Source organism: Haliotis asinina, chromosome 7, assembly GCF_037392515.1.
Source record: "Haliotis asinina isolate JCU_RB_2024 chromosome 7, JCU_Hal_asi_v2, whole genome shotgun sequence".
Lineage (NCBI taxonomy): Eukaryota > Metazoa > Mollusca > Gastropoda > Lepetellida > Haliotidae > Haliotis > Haliotis asinina.
The window spans coordinates 55,277,002-55,296,676 of NC_090286.1; the positions used below are offsets into that span (position 1 = coordinate 55,277,002).

The 19,675-nt window shown below is 37.9% G+C and overlaps 1 protein-coding gene across 1 annotated transcript in view; it reads left to right on the forward strand.

Moving 5' to 3' along the window:
- The first annotated feature begins 13,346 nt into the window (after positions 1-13,346).
- LOC137291488 (uncharacterized) overlaps positions 13,347-19,675 on the forward strand; it is a 39,304-nt gene continuing 32,975 nt past the window's right edge. The window contains exon 1 of the mRNA XM_067822847.1: positions 13,347-13,959. Coding sequence (XP_067678948.1) covers positions 13,629-13,959 — 331 coding nt within the window. The 5' untranslated portion in view covers positions 13,347-13,628. The remainder of the gene's footprint in view (positions 13,960-19,675) is intronic.

Sequence of the window (19,675 nt, forward strand, 5' to 3'; positions counted from 1 at the left end):
CTCCTGAGCTGACTTCCGTGATCAAAGTATACGGTGTCATATAAATAAGTTAATTAAATGATTTGCAGTAGAGACACCATGCATGAAACCAGTCTGGAAGTTAATACGAAAATCATTATCTCTGAGATAATTAAATCCATTCTTTAAAGTCCTTAGACCTACAGCAAGTGAATAGTTTTGTCAGAGACATTTCCTTTTTTTGTGCAATCATTAAGTTTCTCCCCAGGCGAATGTGGATTATTTAAACAATTCAGTCAACAGGCGAGTGAGACAAGCTGTCAATATCGATCTCCCGAAATTAAAGGAAAATACTTTGTGCAATCAGACCAACTGGATTTGGCCGGATCGGTAGAATACAAAAATGGTAATATCCTGTGTTTCAATACAAGATGGATGTGTGCGTGTGCGTGTGCGTGTGCGTGTGCGTGTGCGTGTGCGTGTGCGTGTGCGTGTGCGTGTGCGTGTGCGTGTGTATGCGTGTGTATGCGTGTACCAGACAAGGCTGCCAATTATCTCCCTTTCTATTCTTTTTCGTCAACGACATGGTTAAATTCTTTAGTGGGTGTGGCCAATGGTGTGTTAATATTAGGTTCAAAGACCTGTTAATATTGTTTGCTGCTGATGTTTGATAGCACAGTAGTATGTTTACAGAGGTGAGTAAACAATTTGTCAGTTAGGCAGATAAAAGTGAAATAACTGTTTTCAGAAACGATGTACGTATCAGGAAATGCCAGTCCTGTAAAGCGATAAATTAAGCGTGGTGCAGCTATCGTGCTGAGAATCGTGGTATCAAACCTGGGAATTATTAGCTCGTTAAGTAAATAAACTACTACTACTACCTTTTTAGCATATTTGATATTAAGATCTTGCCTACGTGGTTGTGTGGTATTGAGATCTGGGTTCCCATGCCTTTAGAGCCGCTTTTGGAAACAACGTCAACTGCACAGAGATACACAACTTACACAAAAAAACATATACAAAACATAGTAGCCGTTCACGGCCAGTTTGTGAAAATTATTAAGAATTGGATTTTCGTCACCTGAACAAAAGTACATTGTTAAAGCAGACACATATATGTGTGAAGAAATTACTATTTCGATAGGGTTTGAGCACTGCCTGACCTGACCAGAACGTTTGTAATGTCGATAAATTTTTAGCTTCTTTGAAAGAGACGCAATGATAACAGATATTGACGAGCAAATGCGGGTGGATAAAAGTATTGTCTCAGTACTCTAACCTAGAATCCAATACGTCAATAAAAACTAATATTTTCTTTGAAACCTGTTCATCCAAAATAACTCTTAAAGTGTGTAATTGTAATGTCTTGCGTGAGATACTCTAGCAACATCATAATGATAGAAAAGGGGAGACTTGTCCTCTTTGTATTATTCCAATAACTGAGTCAGAATAGCATTTCTATATGGAATGCCCCTTTACGAAGATCTCAGGAAAACCAAAATATCATCAGTCAACATTCCATGTCTACTCTCCGAGGACAATGTAGCACTATTGACTGTAGCCTGCAAATATATATCCCTAGCGTTAAGAAGAAAAGACACAGATTTCCTGTATTGAACATTATTAGGTATTTATGGTTTGATGATTGGAACACTACACTATGTTAATCCAGAATCGTACGTATGTGTAGCGCAAGACAAGCAACAAAGAAATGTTATACGATTAAAAGCACACTGTAAACTGAGGCAGGTTACACATCAATTCAAATAATTGCAAAGGAGTTACAGTTGCATTACAAATGCAACAATGTTTTGCAGAATAGAACATAATAACAGTGGAAATGAATAAAGTCATCGATGAGCATTGAAGCAACAGTGCTTAGGCTCTTTATTCCGGATGAAAATATCCACAGATTCCTTCCAAAGAATTATAATAGCCCAACATTACGTAATTTTGTTTCTTTCTGTGAGTCTATGTGTGTATGCTTGCTTTCCTTGTGAAGTGGCTCCTTACCCTTGTGCAATTATTCATTCTACTATGTACACTTCGTCTTGATTATAGATGATTTGCACGTTTAGTGTTTTGAATGATAATTATTATGGGTCACATTTCGTATCATAAATATTCACTAATTTTAGCATTTTGGCAACAGGCTTTAAGGAATTGCTTTAGAGTTACCTCCTCTTGAGTTTATGTTTTGATTATTCGTGTGTACTTTCGGGAGACTGCTAGAAGATTCCACGTTGATGGCGATGGTCGTTTGTGCTCGTACTTTCAGGAATTGATGACTGAATATACATATAAAGGCAAGTAAGTTGTCATGTTGTCGACAACACGGACATACACGCAGATAACTGGAGTATATCTTCCCATCTCCCCATCTTCCCAGTGCTTGATCTACATAACCGCTGCCTGACCGCTCGCTGCATTCTCTATAACTGTTTCTCACTCTCACATCAAGACTTCAGTGAGTTGACATTATGTTGTGACCCATTACTTTATAACTGACTCATTTGTATTGTACATGAAACCTTGTGAATCTGTATATTTTTGCCTTTGTTTTGCTCAATATAAAGTTTAATTGAAAATATCAAACTTGTCAGTGTTATAGTTTGCTGGTTCTGTGGGGATGTCTTACACCTTTTGTCACCACAATTTTTAACCGTAACAAACGAAAATAGCAATGATACGCCAAGCAATGCTGTGGTTTTATATATCACGGCAAATATGAGTTTCGTGGAAAGTGTATGTTTAACTGTAACCAGTATTGCATATGTGGATTCAGAAAACATGGTTCCATTTTTCTGATGATTATACGTGTCATTCCGGGGTAACTGAACATTGGTACCCGTAATCTAGCTGCAACACCATGTTTTTCATAAACCTTTCACAACATAGGCATGTAGTATATTAAAATATACCTTGTGATGGGTGTTTTATAACTACCATTATATATCATGAATCTCAGCAAAATATGCTTGCATATGACCACAAATGTCTCTGCCAAAACCGTTACTACAATGTAAGACCACCTCTTACTGCTGGAACTGCACGACAGCAGCTTGACACAGATAGAAGCAGTTGTTGGATGTTTTGTTGTGGAATCCTTCTCTATTCCCCTTGCAACACGCCGAAGAACAGGCTTGCAACACGCTAAAGGGTCAACGTTGACGTACACGTTCATCGATCTGATCCCACAAAAAACTAACTGGTTTCAGTTCCGGGGTTCTGCAGGACCAGAAGACACTGATATTGTTATTTTCCAGGTAGTCCACTACAGCGCATCTTGTGTGAGGTCTGGCGTTGTCCTCTTGCAGCAGCTCCCTCTGGCGGTCGACAAGGTGATGCACGTGAGGACAAAGCATCTGATCGATATATTGAGCGTCCATTAGATTACCTTGCACGAGCACCAAATCCGATCTGAGATGACACCATCTGTCCACTTGCCTGATGCAGTTTGGTGCAAAACGTTCATATGATTCTTGTGTTGTGTCTCTGGCATAACGACGACTGTCACGTGGATGGGCTACCCGGATGTAGCGATCTTGGGCTGTTGTGAATCGCTGTCGTCCTGGTCTGGGATGGTCATTGGAATGCACAAAACGATTGTGCTGAGATGAACGCTGAAGGTCCTCGACACAACAAAATTTGATTCGTCACCTTGTACTGGGTTTGCAGTCAGAAATATTCCAGTTATATGACAGCGGTATATAAATAATCGAATCTGTACCAATCGAACATTGATCCAGTGATCAACAGCATGAGCATCGATATGCGCAAATGGAAACCGATTACATGTCAAACAGGTCAGCGAGCCTTTCTCTTAGTCGCCTCTTACGACCAGCATGGGTTACTGAAGATCAGTATTCTAACCCTTCACGGGTCTTCCTGCTTGTATTCGTCAAATGGAAATAATTGAGTCGGAACAGCAGAAATATCACATTTTCGTATCCATTATTTGCAAGAGTCTTGGATGAATTTGCTAGATGCATTTGGGTATTTTGTAGTCATAGGTTGTACTCATGCTTTGTACCTAAAATGCAATAACTGAGGGGGTTGCCTCTGTTCCATAACAGCCAAGCTCATCATGAAAATCATGATCGATAAAACCATTTGACATCGTTTATGGTTGCATTCGCTCATGTTCTTCTCAACCATACCAACAACAATATTCAACCCACAGAACATTTGTTTTTTCATTAATTTGACATGTCAGTACAAACTTTCAATGATTAGTTTCAAATTTCATTTTGTGTTTCTTGTTTGAAGAGTGAATGTTAAAGTATATGTTCACATGGGCACTTTAAAAAATAATCGCAGTGTGAAGTAAATGGGGAACCTTAATAATGTCTTAAAACGTTATGGGTTGACTTGAATGAATTTTGGTGGTAATAGTACGAGTACACAAGTACGAGTACACAACAGTACTTTGAAAATGTAAAAGTGAATGGAAATTGTTGTGCATTGCGGAGGTGTGTTATCCAACGACGACCTTTCCAGTCTCCAAATTAAAACAATATGCGTAGAATTCTTGCTTGTGTTTGTATGTGAAATAATTTGGAAGCTAGTATTTTAGCAGCATATTTTCTTCGTGCAGGTTATTGACGGATTGATATGTTATTTAATTACCCAGATACGAGTGTCAGTGTGTCAATTCTGACTGTACTGGTAGGCCTGGTGTGACACTTGTGTATGACTATTTGACAGTCACATTAACCTTACCTGGGTACTGGCATTACTACTTAATTGTGTTATGATGGCATATATTATGGAATGGGAGAATACATTAGTTACATAAACGAATTCCATTATATCGGCCAGTACTTCAATGTCAGTGTCCGATAAAGGAAAGGCAATATTTGATTAATTTAGAGGATTGTGTCATGTTTTAAGTAACCAAATGAAATTAGAAGGATATTATGTGCTTATGTCTATATCATGCAGTGAGTGAGTTTAGGTTTACATCATTTGTAGCAACATTCCAGCAATATCACGGCTAGGAACACCTGGGGCTTCGCACATTGTACCCATGTGGGGAATCGAACACCTGTATCATGCAACATAAGCTAGATGTACCTTATCATATGCCACACACTATGTTGTGAGAAGTGTATGAAACTATTTTTGTGTATAAATAGTGTCGCAAACAATTTTGGGAACTCAGTCAATCAACCCACAATGACATAGCAACTAGAAGACAAGAACCATGTTTTTTTCTGAATGCACAAACAAGAACGATTACAGTTAGTTTTGGTTCGACTGCTTTGGGCAGAGATTTCCTATGAAAGGGTTTTGTCGCTTCTACTTGTCTGCTTATTTGGGAACATGTTGAGAAATCCAAGGCCCTTCCTGGTCCACGCCAGTTGGGTATGACTGTGACATGGTCTTCGACTTTAGCGGGATGTAAACATCCTGGGCTGTGCAATATTACCGATAAACCGGTATATACCGGTACAGTTTCTTTTGATACTATTATCGCGATGTGGCTCAGATTCTGCAATGTATTGGTTCATCCAGTTGGCTCCCACTGAATTATCTGCCCCCGATTTCCATAGCAGCAACATGTTATCAAAAAGTTCCAAATATACGTGTTTTCTGTTGGTTTCATGTAACTTTTTCCAAATGGAAGTATCTTTACAAGTAGCTCCAAAAGTTCTAAATATTTTACTATATGTTTTAGTGGTTTTGAATGCCTGCTTTGAGTCTTTATACAGGTGATGCCACGCTTCTATACACATCTATGTATCTTTACTTGATTGACAAAGATAAATCAACCAGTATCGAAACGTCACATCACCGGAATAAATAATTTTCCATAAAGTTTCCCTTTATCTGGGTTTGAGATGGTTGCATAAGTGACATTTGGAGGAATTAAGAGCCCTCAAAAGGAACATTTTTTTCTGTTTGGACATACTTGTATTAGTAGAACCCCTGGCTCTGAGTAACCATTTCACAATTCACATTCTTTTATGAATTAATGAATAAAAAAGTTATTCATCCATAAAATTGGCCCTTATCTGATTCACCAACTTCTAAACATGCCACTCAAAGACGTTATCCGACGTCTACATGGAGACGTGACAATCCTAACTAAAGAAGTTGTTCATCCATAAAGTTTGTCCTCTCACACTATTCTGTAATTTTGTTTGCTTCATGATAAAACGTATGTTATCAATTTATTCGTAGGACTGTATAATGTCTTTCAAAAGTACTCTGGGAAACAGAATGGTTTTTGACGTTTATTTCGTAGTTTTAAACACAACTGAAGTCTGATTGTTAAATATTCTGTGACAGTTTCCCAAAGTTTTTAACACTTTTTGTAAATATAGATGTGGTTAAAGGAGAGCAAATGGTGTTATTTTTACCCCTTGAAAAAGTACGTTTTTGATGTAATATTTTATAGAGAGCCAATATGGTGTAAATGAGGTTCGCGTGCACAATACATTTTATGAAAAACTCCATATACCATTCATGTACCATTTCGTTTATCCTAACTGACATACGAAATAACTGATATTGGTATTTTCTCAGTACATTTTTCACGCCTGTATTCTTGTTGAAAGTTTACTATTTTACGAGTGTATTCACAGCGTTGATTGTCATTTAATTGAACAAATGTATCTTCCCGTCTACCTGGCGCTGCAGGTAGTTGTAACCACGTGCACCATTGTCGATTGAGACGTAGTTCTACATTTGATGATAATATGCAGTTTTTATTATTTATACCTGTAAAAACTATTTTGGATGATGATTGGAGGACCAAGGTAAAAGGCCGAGTTGGGAAAAACATGGTTTTTTTAATATTTGTAATAACCTATTTTAATGAAGTAATAAACAATAAACGCCCGAAACCATTTTATTTCTGTGAGTACATTAGTTAAATATCTTAGTTACTGGATGTTACATGAGATTTTAAGCTCAATTAGGCATCATGTTTTTGTTTCATTTTGCAACACAATTACATTGGAGTTGAAGCTCAATGAATCACTAACACGCAGTAAAAATAATTACATACTTCACTGAAGTGCATTCTGTTGAAGCAAACAACAATGACCATAAAAATCATTCATTTATAAACCATTGTTATCAAGCCGTACACAATGGGGACAGAGAGCCTGGACGTATGGCGTAACTGTAACTGGGAAAGTGATGTCGAATACAAAGAGCTATTTTGAATTTATGAAACCTTCGTCAGTATATGTCCCAGCATGTATTTCTCAAATTAATGCAGAATATCGCAGTATGAGAAAATCAGGGTCTAGATTTTCGAAGCTCTCTTAGGGCTAAGATAGCCGTAAGTGCTATACATTAACATAGACTTACGTTTATCTTAGCGCTAAGAGAGCTTCGAAAGTGACCCAAGGCAATACTCAGTCTTAGTAAACATCTATCTAGGCGTGAAGACGGCTACGCTTCTCTGCACTGTCATACAAGCGTGTGTTCTCGTCATTGTCAATTCATTTGTAGGTCATCCCTGAACATTTAACATGATCTCCTGGGGTAATCTGCTACAACTGTTAGAATCGTCACATGAATATGCATAAGGCATTGACGTATTGGCCATTGTGAATGTACATGTGTTCCCACGGGTCATCGTTTGACGTGGTAAAAGAATTCAGAATTGTGACATTGTTCAAGCCTGAAAACTGCAAATTGAATTGTATTATACACGGAGAGTATAACTGTCTGACATGACAGGATCATTTAATTGCAGTACCATGACAGATCCCATGCGTGAACAAGCAGTGCATTTGTTTTCTTTAAATACGAGGTATCTTATGGTCTACGGTCACAATACCGTACTCACTACAACATATACCCTGGTTTAGATACAAATTACGTGCCCACCATCATCACTGCAAAGAAATACTACATTTACAAGCTTGTAAATGTCTTGGAAAGATGTTGTTTCCAAGACATTTACAATTTTGGAAAGATGACGTTTCCAGAACATTTCCAATTTTCCAAAACATTTCCATTTTTTGGAAATATGAGATTTCCACAAATTACCAATTTTGGAAACATGAGATTTCCAAAAACTGACGAGTTTGGAAATGTCCACAAGGGGAGATAACTGGTAGGTGATGGTAAATTATTGTTCTTTGAACGCCACAGAACCTAATCCCTTGTTAACTGATGACAAAGCAGTTAAGACTCACCAAATAATAAGGCCTTCTGTTTTGTTAATTAATGAGTGATTCGAGTCAGGTAAGACAGCCTCTGGAATGAAAACGGGCAAGTCCCTAGTATATATGCCACTTTCAGAAGCCTTTGGAAGTAAGCTAAAATCTTTGAAGGGTATTTAGATGTGGAATGCATCCGAAAAGCAAGATTTATGGAGGGCAACTTCTATATTTATGGCCTGATTGTCACCTGATGTAGGAGCAAGCGTCTGGTTATTCACAAAAAGAAATTGACGTCAATACATCTTGCTTTTCTTATTAAAAAGTATGTTGTCTAGTCATCAGCTGAGTTGCAGGTTATTTCGACCTTTGGCGATGTGATTATCGCTCTAATACACCTGAGAGATTCGTCAGCAGTGTGTATGAAAAGGCGGTGAAAATCGCATTGTATTGAATTTGGTTGACTGTATATTGTTTTGTGTTAAGCTGTCAGTTTTTATGTATATGTGAATGAGGATCATTAGACACAGCTGTAACTCTCTAACCCATGACTACTTAAAGAATAAGTGTATTTGATGTTATCTGTATATATTCATACGTATTCAAAGTATTATATTTATGCAACAGTCAATAGCTATGACGTCAAATCCTCCACACCATGTTGTACATTATGCTGCGTGTAAATATAAGCAGTAATGCTTGTTCAACAATCCAAATTCACTTTCATAAATAAATATGTGTCTAAACCAATGAGCAACCTTTCATATTAGGACAGTAAAGCCAGACTAAAATTAACATTATTCCATAATCAATATGGCAGTTTTCGTGCAGAGTAGTACTCGGAAGTTTGATTCATATCTTTGATAATCAATTCTTTTGTGCAGATAAAATTATTAAAATATGAACGTATGCCATGCTTCTCTCAGAGCAATTTTTGGAAATATATATTTCCAAATTGTAATTTTATAAAAAGTCACCACTTTTGACTTGTACAGTAGCAACAAAGTACACTGTAGCTACCCAGGTACACTATTGCTATATGTTTTACGTATACACTGAAACTGGGTTAAAAATGAAAACAATTTTTTCTTCTAATTGTTTACAGTAGAATTTTGTCTCGATGGACGAAAGTACAGACCAAAAGAAACAGTTTACATCCGTGGCTAATGAAATTAAACCAAAAACGATGTTTGGGTATGAAAATAAAAACACAACAAAAACAAATAAAAACTGACAACATAAAAAGATATGACACATGAAAATGTTTTTATATCATCTTAAGTTGTACGACACAAAACCCTCTTAAAATGAGATTTACAAAAGAAGCACATATAAAATGATATCTGGTTTAAACATATTTAGTTCATGAACAAACAACAAGTTTCATCAACCGGATCGGGTCAACAAGTTCAATAGAACTTATATGAAGGCCAATATACACAGACATATGAAACAGTATCATGACAAGAAAAGATGATATCTAATGAATAGAGATACCATGACATTTACTCAGATGATTAAGATCATGATGGTTATATACATACAAGGCATTTGCAGTCAGGATCATTAGTAGTATACCCTTGAGATTATAGGTTGTGACATATGATTTGCCCAGTTAATTAAAATTAGAAATTGATGGACTAATATTAAGGTATATGATTCAGTTCGTGGGTTCATTGAAAACGTTACATATACGTTGTTTCGAATGAAAAGCTATTGGTAAAGTAAAATTTATTTATTTCTAAAACATCAAATCTGGGCCAAAGAAAGAAATACTTACGGGCAACTTCAGTCGGATGGCCACACAAACAATCTGCTCACTCTGAAAAATGATGATGGCCTGAATGATGAATCATACAGTTTTACATACTGTAAATTTGCAGAAAAAACAACAAAACAAACAAAACCAAAGAATGTCTGCCTGCCAAACCCCGTTTGCTGTTATACCAAGCACCTCCGAGAGAGTACGTAAGTCCCTGAACTTTAAAGCTAAAATTTTCATTTATCAAATTTGTAAAGATATGGCTGAAATATTGGTGATTTAGACGTTAAACTCACTCACTCACTGAAGGTTTAAACGTAGTATTTTTGTTATCTTAAATTTCGGCTAAATTATTCTACAATCGCCAGCGGCTGAAGGTATGGTGTAAATCCAGCTATGTTCCATGCAGGTAGCAAAAAGTAACGTACGCCCCATGGCTTAGTATGGTGACCTACCATCAGTTGCTGGTGATCTATAGCCCTTGTTTAATACTGTATTGTCTATTTCAATTACAGTTTTAGTTTTATATGTAGTTTTCATTCCTGTAGTATTCTAGCATTTCTACTGTCCATCGTCGACAGCTATAACTCATTACAATGTTTCAATTTTGCATTGTATAGAATGTTTTCGTCACGATATGGCCGAGATACTGCCGATGTCGTTAAATATTACCTCACTCACTCTAGCTCATCTCTAATTATTTGCAGTCGTTATTATACGTCTGGGTGCCGTTGTACAAAGTGATCTAACCGTTTCCAAATCCGTAACACGGACGTATGCTCGCTTCATTCACAGAACTGAAATAGTGTGGTTACAAATAACAAGTACATAACGTCAGTTCAACCGAGCCCCAGGTATAGTGACCTACCTTCAGCTGCAGGTATTGTATATACTGTATTGTCCATATTTTTTTTTTAATTTCACAGTTTTATGCTAATTTCAATCCTCTAGCCGTGATAATGTAGTTATTTACTGTCCTTCGTCAACAGTTGTTTTTTTCTTAAATGTAACTGCGTTTTTTATGAGTTTGCAAATTTTTATAGTCACGATATGGTTGCAAAAATTGCTGAGTTTTTATACATCTTAAGTCACTCAGTTCAATCGAATCGTAAGTCTTGACTATCCTCACCTTTTCACTGGGCGTAAAGGGCGAAATAACGGCAAAATATACAATCATATGATTATTATACACCAGAAAATCGATTTCTTAATTTTTGAATTACGAAAGTCAGAAATGTCCCACGCAAGGTAAGATTGGTGATATATTTATGTAAGTAAATAGTGCGATTTCTGATATATGACAATAATCCACATGAGGTAAAATTTCATTTATAAGCTTGAAAAAGATAAAAATTCACCTTAAATTAAATGTTTGAATCAGCACTTTATATTGTATTGGCTAAAATGATCAAGTCTTCAATCCATGCAATATCTACGGTATTAACAGCATGACAGCTAATTTGGGCAACACGTTATTTTGTGTAGGTCAAAGAGCGGACGATTTCTTTCTAATAGTCCATGAGCATTCATGTATAATTATGAACAAAAGGTTTTGTGCAAAAATAATATTAATAAAATGCCTTTGAGAACATTTGCATAGTATAACGACTTCATTGATAATGAAAATACATTTCATCACGTCCAATATGTTATGCCTCATGAAAGCAAAAGCTAAAAACACAAAGTCAGCACTGCGCTGGTGTGTTGGCAAGGTTCGCAATGTTTACATTCCCACAGTGCGTTCGTAGTGACTGGTCAGCTTCATCTGGATACACCTGGATGGAACTTACCTTAGAGGTAGATGTGCGACGTCCACACTGCCCCAGTATGGTATACTTAAAGACTGAGGTATAATTGAAATGACTTAGAGAACGTACGCCGCCAGCAAAGAGTTTCTCATTTGTTTTTCTGGAAACATTCTTCATAACGTTGGGAGCAGTAGAACAGCCTCAGTTAGTCCTGAATGAGGACAATTAATCGCGATTATCCTTCGAAAGTATTAAATCTGGCATGTTGGCAAAGCATCCTCATACTTTAACCGTAATATTTTAGGGCTTTATTACACTATATATGGTGGTAGAGCTAATTATATTTCTTAAACAAATATGATCAGCTTCAGAGCATTCGTGTGTCATAGGTATCTACAGAATATTGTAAGTTATTAAATATATTGCTTAATTTCTATACATTTCTTTCAGAACAACCGCACACACACTGAATGAATACCGTGCAAATCCACAGTGGTCTTGAGTCTTTACAGTTTCGCTATGAATAAAGCAATAAGATCTCTCTGGCCACGCACAATTTTTTATTATACATCTAATATGATCAACAAAGAGTGGTCGTATTATTCATTGAGGGAACCAGTGACTTGTAGCATGAGCTTTTGTCGTAAGAGTCGACAGGGTCGAGTGTTCAGACTCGCTGACGTTGATGACACGTCATCGTATTGCATCTATGCTCCTCATGGTTCTCACTGGATTGTCTGGTCCAGACCCTATTATTTACTACCCCGCCGCTATGTAGCTGGACTATTGCTAAGTGCGGCGTTAAACAACAAACATGAGAATTGGACTACGTCGTCGGGGAACGGTGGAAACATAACATAAATGTATCGTCTCGGACCCTTTGTCATGTCGGGACCGGCTTGTCGTGGTGTCATACATGTCACCGAAGGCAATGGCCAGGATACCATCTTTAGGTACAGAGGTATCACATCCTTCTACGTCAATGATCGTATCTGACCCTTGTAAAATCGACAGTATCATTTTCCATCCTGCCATTGGTTAAGGACACTCAGCTTGCTCTGCAGAATAACGCCCCTTTATCACTCCACGATCAGCTGGCCTTAGTCAATAGGTGATGTGGTGTCACCTGTTGGTACTTGAATATTCGTATCTGAAATCCCGGTAAGTTTGACAGTACAACAATAATATTTGTTTCTGAGGGCGTAGGTAACGCAGTGGTGTATGATGGTGAAGTTTGCTCTGCAGTATTACGTCCCTTTGACACACCAGGATCTGCTTGTGGTTCGGTGCCCTGTGGATAACTGGAAGGTCAGTCAGTTTCTCGTCAACATATGCGAAGTGGAACGAATATAATCTCTTTCGTATGTGTATAGTAAGAAGACCTATAACATAATTCACCATGTACGTTCGTTTCTGCATATGCTCATCATCTGAGTATTGTTACGTGCTATCCTGAAGATGCTATCTTCACTACACATATATGTAGTGGTCTGTAGTTTAACACCTATTTCCATAAGTTGGTACCATCATCATAAACACAATTACTTGTTTCCCAATACGAGTGTCAATGTTGCTTTTTCCGTTCTGGAAACGAATAAAGTGTCAAAGCCTCGAAACAAATACTAGCCTTTCAGTATAACAACAATATGGCTGTGAATCAGCTTCTCTAAAGTGGATATAGCATAATTGATCCATGATCATTTGCAATGTCATCATACGGCTACACATCGTTGTTTGTTGTTCCCGTGTTGACAGAATTGAATGACGTCCAATGAAGACACATTCATCCCAACGGACACGCCATTCTTCATCCTGGGCATTCTATTGACCATTCTCTTTACGATCTGATGTATTGTCAACCTACCTGCTCGTGAGCTTGTTACTCGTTGTTTCTCTTTAGTATGTGAGATCTGTACGTTATTGATGCTGAAGGGATCGATGTTCAGGTGCATTCAGGCTTTAAGTGACGCTTACACAGTAGCAAGACTTGTGTAATCCATCGGATACTTGGCTTTACCAAAGTTTGGACGTAGAAATATGAACGCTGTATTTCTTGTGACATGTATCACTGTATGTTTATCACGCTTGTTCTCACGTACCGTGTGTGCGGAATGTGACAATGTCCGACTCGCGTCATTACCAGAATTTGATAACTTGCACGTCTATCATAATCTCATGTGGAATAGACAAGATTTACTCGCAGTGGAGTGCGTGAGTAAGTGTTTCTTTGATCATCGCTGCTACAGTGTCCAGATAGACAGGAACACTGGTGGCTGTACAGGTCATGCTACAGCCTTTGCCACCCCTAACAAGATCTACCCTCCCGCCACAGCGCAACAAGGTTCCCGAGTCTACCTGCTGTCCAGAGGTGAGTATATATAAGAAAATACGCTAATTTTCAAAATACACTATTCACATTTTGATGTGGTAAGGCATGAAACGTTCATTGAGCGTGGAAAAGAGGAAGAGCGTGAACATGATCCATGGAGCACATGCAATAAAATCTAGCGAAAATATTTCTAAGCGTAATAAAAATTGTCAAATATATTTGGTGTTCATAAATAATGCACCCATGACGATCGGGGTTGGCACTGGCTCTCTGGGACAATGTTATTGCTTAGTATATAGCCTTTAAGAAATCCATGTTACTATCTGTTCACGTTTATCATGTCTAGCAGATGTAAAATAGTAGACGTAGGCCCATTACCAATGCCAAATTTAAAGATCTCAGAGAACAATGGAGAGTGGGTGTTCGTCTCTCAACCAGCACCATCCGAAGGAGACTCAGGTCCGCTGGACTCCGTGCACGTCGTCCAATCAGACGTCCCTCACTCACTGATAGACACGGGGCTCAACGTTTGGCGTGATGTAATCAACGTCAAAACCACAATCTGAGAACATGGGTCAGGATACATTGGTCCGATGAAAGTCCATTTTCTTCTACGAGTTACTGATGGCCGTTGGCGAGTTTGGAGGAGTAATGAGGCTTATCAACAGCGGAAGATCCGTACAACTGAACCCTTTGGTGGTGACTGTAATGGTGTGGGAGTGTATCTCTATGACTGTAAGCTGAATCTTATCGCCATTCAAGATTCAAGGGACACTCAATAGTCAGAGATACCAACAGGAAGTACTGGAAACTGCTGTTGTCCCGCATTTTCATAACCACCCTCTCGCCAGTCGGCCAGTATTTATGGACGATAATGCTAGGACGATAATGCTTGAAGAATGAAGATTCCAGAGGATTCCAATGATGCTTATTCGGCGTTTGATTTCCAGCATGAGGAGGAGGGTTGCAGCGGTTATCCGTGCGAGGGGAGGATACACCAACTACTGATGCCACCATTACCGTTGGCTTAAGATTGAACAGAGAACGTTTTTAGATAACTTTGTGTCCGTTGGACCACAGACATTGTCTGCGTGACCATAGTTTTGGACATGATTATTGACAACGTTTGTAGTGCCCCCATATGACAGTCAATAAATGACAGCCGGAAGTAGCAGCAGTGTTGGTTGTTGATAGATTGACACTTTAATTGGTTCAGTTAACGAAATTATAACCATGTGATTGGTTTCCATATAATGAATGACCAGTGTGTTGTGTTAAACACAATCGTATAGCATAAAAATGGGTGGTGCGTAATTAATGCTCATGTGCATATTTTGGAAAAGACACTTCAGACATAACACGCTTAATGTTCTGAAAATATATCTTCTATTTATACTGAGACATACATTGAAACTATAAGCGCTTGTTAAAGTGACCCCGCCCTTCATGATTACTGAAAAATCTGGAGTCACTACCCACCCCCTTCCATATGACTTCATCATAAGGACATAACCGATTCTAGTGGTTTGACTATTCAAACATAATGCAAAGGGTTTAAGCTGAATACTGAATGGTCACACAAGTGCCAGTTCCCAATATATTGTAAACAGTGACAGCTTGAATATCTGGACACAATGTTTGTGAAAGATCAAAGTGTCTAAATTTAATCAAGCAAGCCAAATCTTTGGCTGTTGATTACGACATGAATACATTCAATACCATTCTGAACATATTATATACGATATTATCTTAGGACATAACAGTATCCAAGCGACATATCGATCATCTGCAATTATTTTACAAATATGATACCCCAGTGTGTTGTGACGACTTGTTTCCCGTGAACCATATTACCCACATGTGTGAAACTTTGGAACAGACCTTGCTAATGCTCCCTGCACAATATAATGGAAACTTTACAAACATTGAACATGGAGAATACAGTGATGCTTACTTCTTTTTGTCATCCCCTCGTAATACAAAATCTATGGACTTTACATAAGGAAACTGCGATAAGTGTGTTCTTTAAAGGTATTAAAGAATTCAAACCAAACCATGGCTTCATGGACAGGTGCCAATCAACGTGAGGTTTTGCGATCATAATATTACTTAATCGAAAGTGACGTGTGTGTTTTGGGGGGTTTGGTTTTTTTTGTTTTTTTTGTTTTTGTTTTGTTTTTGTTGTTGTTGTTGTTTTGTTTTTGTTTTATTTTTGTTTGTTTGTTTTGCTTTTCATAATTATGTGAAACTTTGGAGATTTCCAAGAAAGTAAGAAAGCTTCTGCCAGTGAGTCTCATGTTGCATCTGTTCGAAAAATACTGACATAAACTACACTCATGTGTTCTGTGTTATTCTGCCACTAGGTCTCATTGGCAGATAAAGCTTGTTCTAAAACACAGGGGAGAATCGATATTATAAAACATTTCGGTAAAACTATCGGGGCTACAAGCAACTTGACAACGTGACTTGAATTTTGCCTGAACGTCAATCGGCCATCACTGTCGGGCTAGTCGTCATGTCGAGAAGTGTTCACAAAGAAGATTATAGGGAGCATTTAATTAGGATCGGCACTCAACAACAAAGATGAATGTGAATAACAGGGAACTGTATGTCTCAAATAGTTGAGCTTAATGTTCTTCATCGGAGGACGACTTACTGTAAATAATTCGGCGACGCTTTGCGCAGGATGCCAGTGACGCTTTCTCATCTCGGGTTGGAATTCCCACTTGTCGACATTTGATGTTTATGTTGAAGACTCCACCGAAAATTGGGTCTGAAAACACAGCCTACAACCTCGAGCCTATTGTGTTCAGTTTCTGGGAAGTGCTTTTGACCCCTACATAAGAAACCACGGGAGGCATGGCAGTGACAATATGTTTGTGCGGGAGGACGCGAATGGATGCGGCTGACAGTGACAGTGATAGAGATACAAGAGTGTTTAGTTTTACACCTCACTCAGCAATATTCCAGCTATATGGTCTGTATATAATCGAGTCTGGACCAGACAATCCAGTGATCAACAACATGAACATCGATCTGCGCAGTTGGGAACCGATGACATGTGTCAAACAAGTCAGCGAGGCTGCCCACCCGATCCCGTTCGTCGCCTCTTACGACAAGCACAGTTACCTTTTATGGCAAGCATGGGTTGCTGAAGGCCTATTCTGCCCCGGGACCTTCACGGGTCTGTTTACACTCGTGAGAGACCTACTAGACGCATTTTTTTCTTATTTCCATAGATTGTTTTATTTTCGTTTTTATTACAGAAACTTGATAGTTCATTATGGAACTGGAAATAATGCTAGTAACCACTCTAAATGAAATAAATTTTATCTAATTCCACACAAGTGTTTTCGTTTTACATGCTGTCAGGTGTGAAAACTTTTGAATGAAAATCATGAATGGAATGCGTGATGAAAGTAGTACCAATAATGTCAAAGTTCACGTATTAGCCAATCAAATTACTCGAAGGTGTTATGACACATATATGTCATAACATTTTGTTATGAAACACCTTTACGAAGTACCACGTGGGTAAATATATATATAACACGTCACAATTTAATTCTGGAAACTCTCCGCACTGTGGCCACTCTCTCGCAAGGGATTTAGCCAAAATAAACATGCAGCTGGTATGTGTATGTGCAAAGGATGAAAAACACGTCACAATTTAATTCTGGAAACTCTCCGCACTGTGGCCACTCTCTCGCAAGGGATTTAGCCAAAATAAACATGCAGCTGGTATGTGTATGTGCTAAGGATGAAAAAATGAAAAAGAGTTTTTGGGAAAACTCAAAATTTAAACTCGCTCGCCCATGGGCATACCCATGGGCGAACAGTGGTCCATGGGCAGGCCCATGGGCGAGAATGTTCATTTCGACCAGAATAAATGTTTTGGAGATTGTAAATGAATGTAAAAATGTTAGTAAGTATCATGACACAAATGTCAGCTCGTTGTGACTTGACTCCGCTAACTGAGAGCGATTTTAATAATCTCGCCCATGGGTGAAAAACATATTGGCCCATGGACGAGAATATTTACTTTCACTGAAAATGCATGTTTTTACATTTTCGCACTTTTTAAATAAATGAAAGTATATTTATTAGTGTCGTGACACGAAATTCAGCTTAGTTTGCCTTAATTTTACAAATTTAGAGCGATATTTAAAAAATCTCGCCTATGGGCGAAAAACATTTGGCCCATGGGTGAAAATATTAACTATTACTCAAAATGCATCTTTTCCCATGTTTTGGAGGTTGTAAATGGATGAAAGTATGTTCATAAGTATCATGTTCATAAATTTCAACTCATTTTCACTTAATTCCGTTATTTTAGAACGATTTAACAAAATCTCACCCATGGGCGAAAAACATTTTGGCCCATGGGCGAGACTATTTCCTTTCACTCCAGATATATCTTTGCACATATTTGAGGGGATGTAAATGAACGCATGTACATTTATGAGTATCATGACAGAAATTTCAACTCATTTTGACTTAATTCCGCTAACTGAGAGCGATTTTGAAAAGTTTCGCCCATGGGAGAAAAACATTTTGGCCATGGGCGAGAATATTTACATTCACTCAAAATACATTTTTCCATGTATGGCAGGTTGTAAATGAATGCAAGTATATTTATGAGTGTCATGACAGAAATTTCAACTCATTTTGAATTAATTCGGCTAATTTAGAGCGATTTTTTAAAAATCTCGCCCATGGGCGACAATATTTCCTTTTACTCCAAATACATCTTTTCCAATGTTTTTGGAGGATGTAAATGAATTAAACTGCCTTTGTGAGTATCATGACACAAAATTCAACTGATTTTGAATTCATTAAACGAATTCAGTGCGATTTTATAAAATTCCAGCAACATATACAGTACACATAGAATACTAAGCCTTGAGATTCTTTTGAATTTAGGTATTCTATAAATACAACGAAATTCAAGCTATATCTATGAAGTTGAAGTTATTTATGAAAGTAAGCGAGTTTGACCACCCGATCTTCTTACGACAAGCATAGTCGCTTTTCATGGCAAGCTTGGGTTGCTGAAGGCCTGTTCTACTTCAGATCTTCATGGGTCCTGAACGCAGAGCTTTACTTTCAGCAACTTATACAGAATTAGAATACTAAGCCTTGAGATTCTTTTGAATTTAAGTATTCTATAGTTATAACGAAATTCAAGCTATATATATAAAGTTGAAGTTATTTGTGAAAGTCCGAATCAAGAGTGACCAAGACTATGCTGGGACACATTAATAAACAGTGTTGTGAGATCTTTAAACTGTATCGTTTGGGTAATTAAGGAAAGAACTCAAAATACTGTCACCTTCTGCCCAGGACGTCACGCATCACCAGTCGTGAGCTAATGGCCTTGTGAAAACCCTCAGAAAGGAAATAACAAAGCACCAAAACTGTGTTTATTTCTAGGTGACACACGATATGTTGTCAAAATTTACGTTGTTGAATACATTCTATCGTTGGCAAAACCTTACGCTTGGAAAGTGTACCTACCCAGTAGTTTTAAGTGAACCTACCTAAGTTAGCATGTTTCGTTTTAATATTGTGGTCTCCATTTTTAGTAATTCCCATTTGCCCGTCCCCGCTCTCCTTCGACCGAGTAATAAGTGCATATGCGAATGAAAGAATAAAATGATACACCACGGCCATCCCTTCCAAAACACGCTAAAGAACGCAAAACTATCGTTAGATCACATGTGTTAACATCAGCTTGTCATAGTCACCCTGGTCA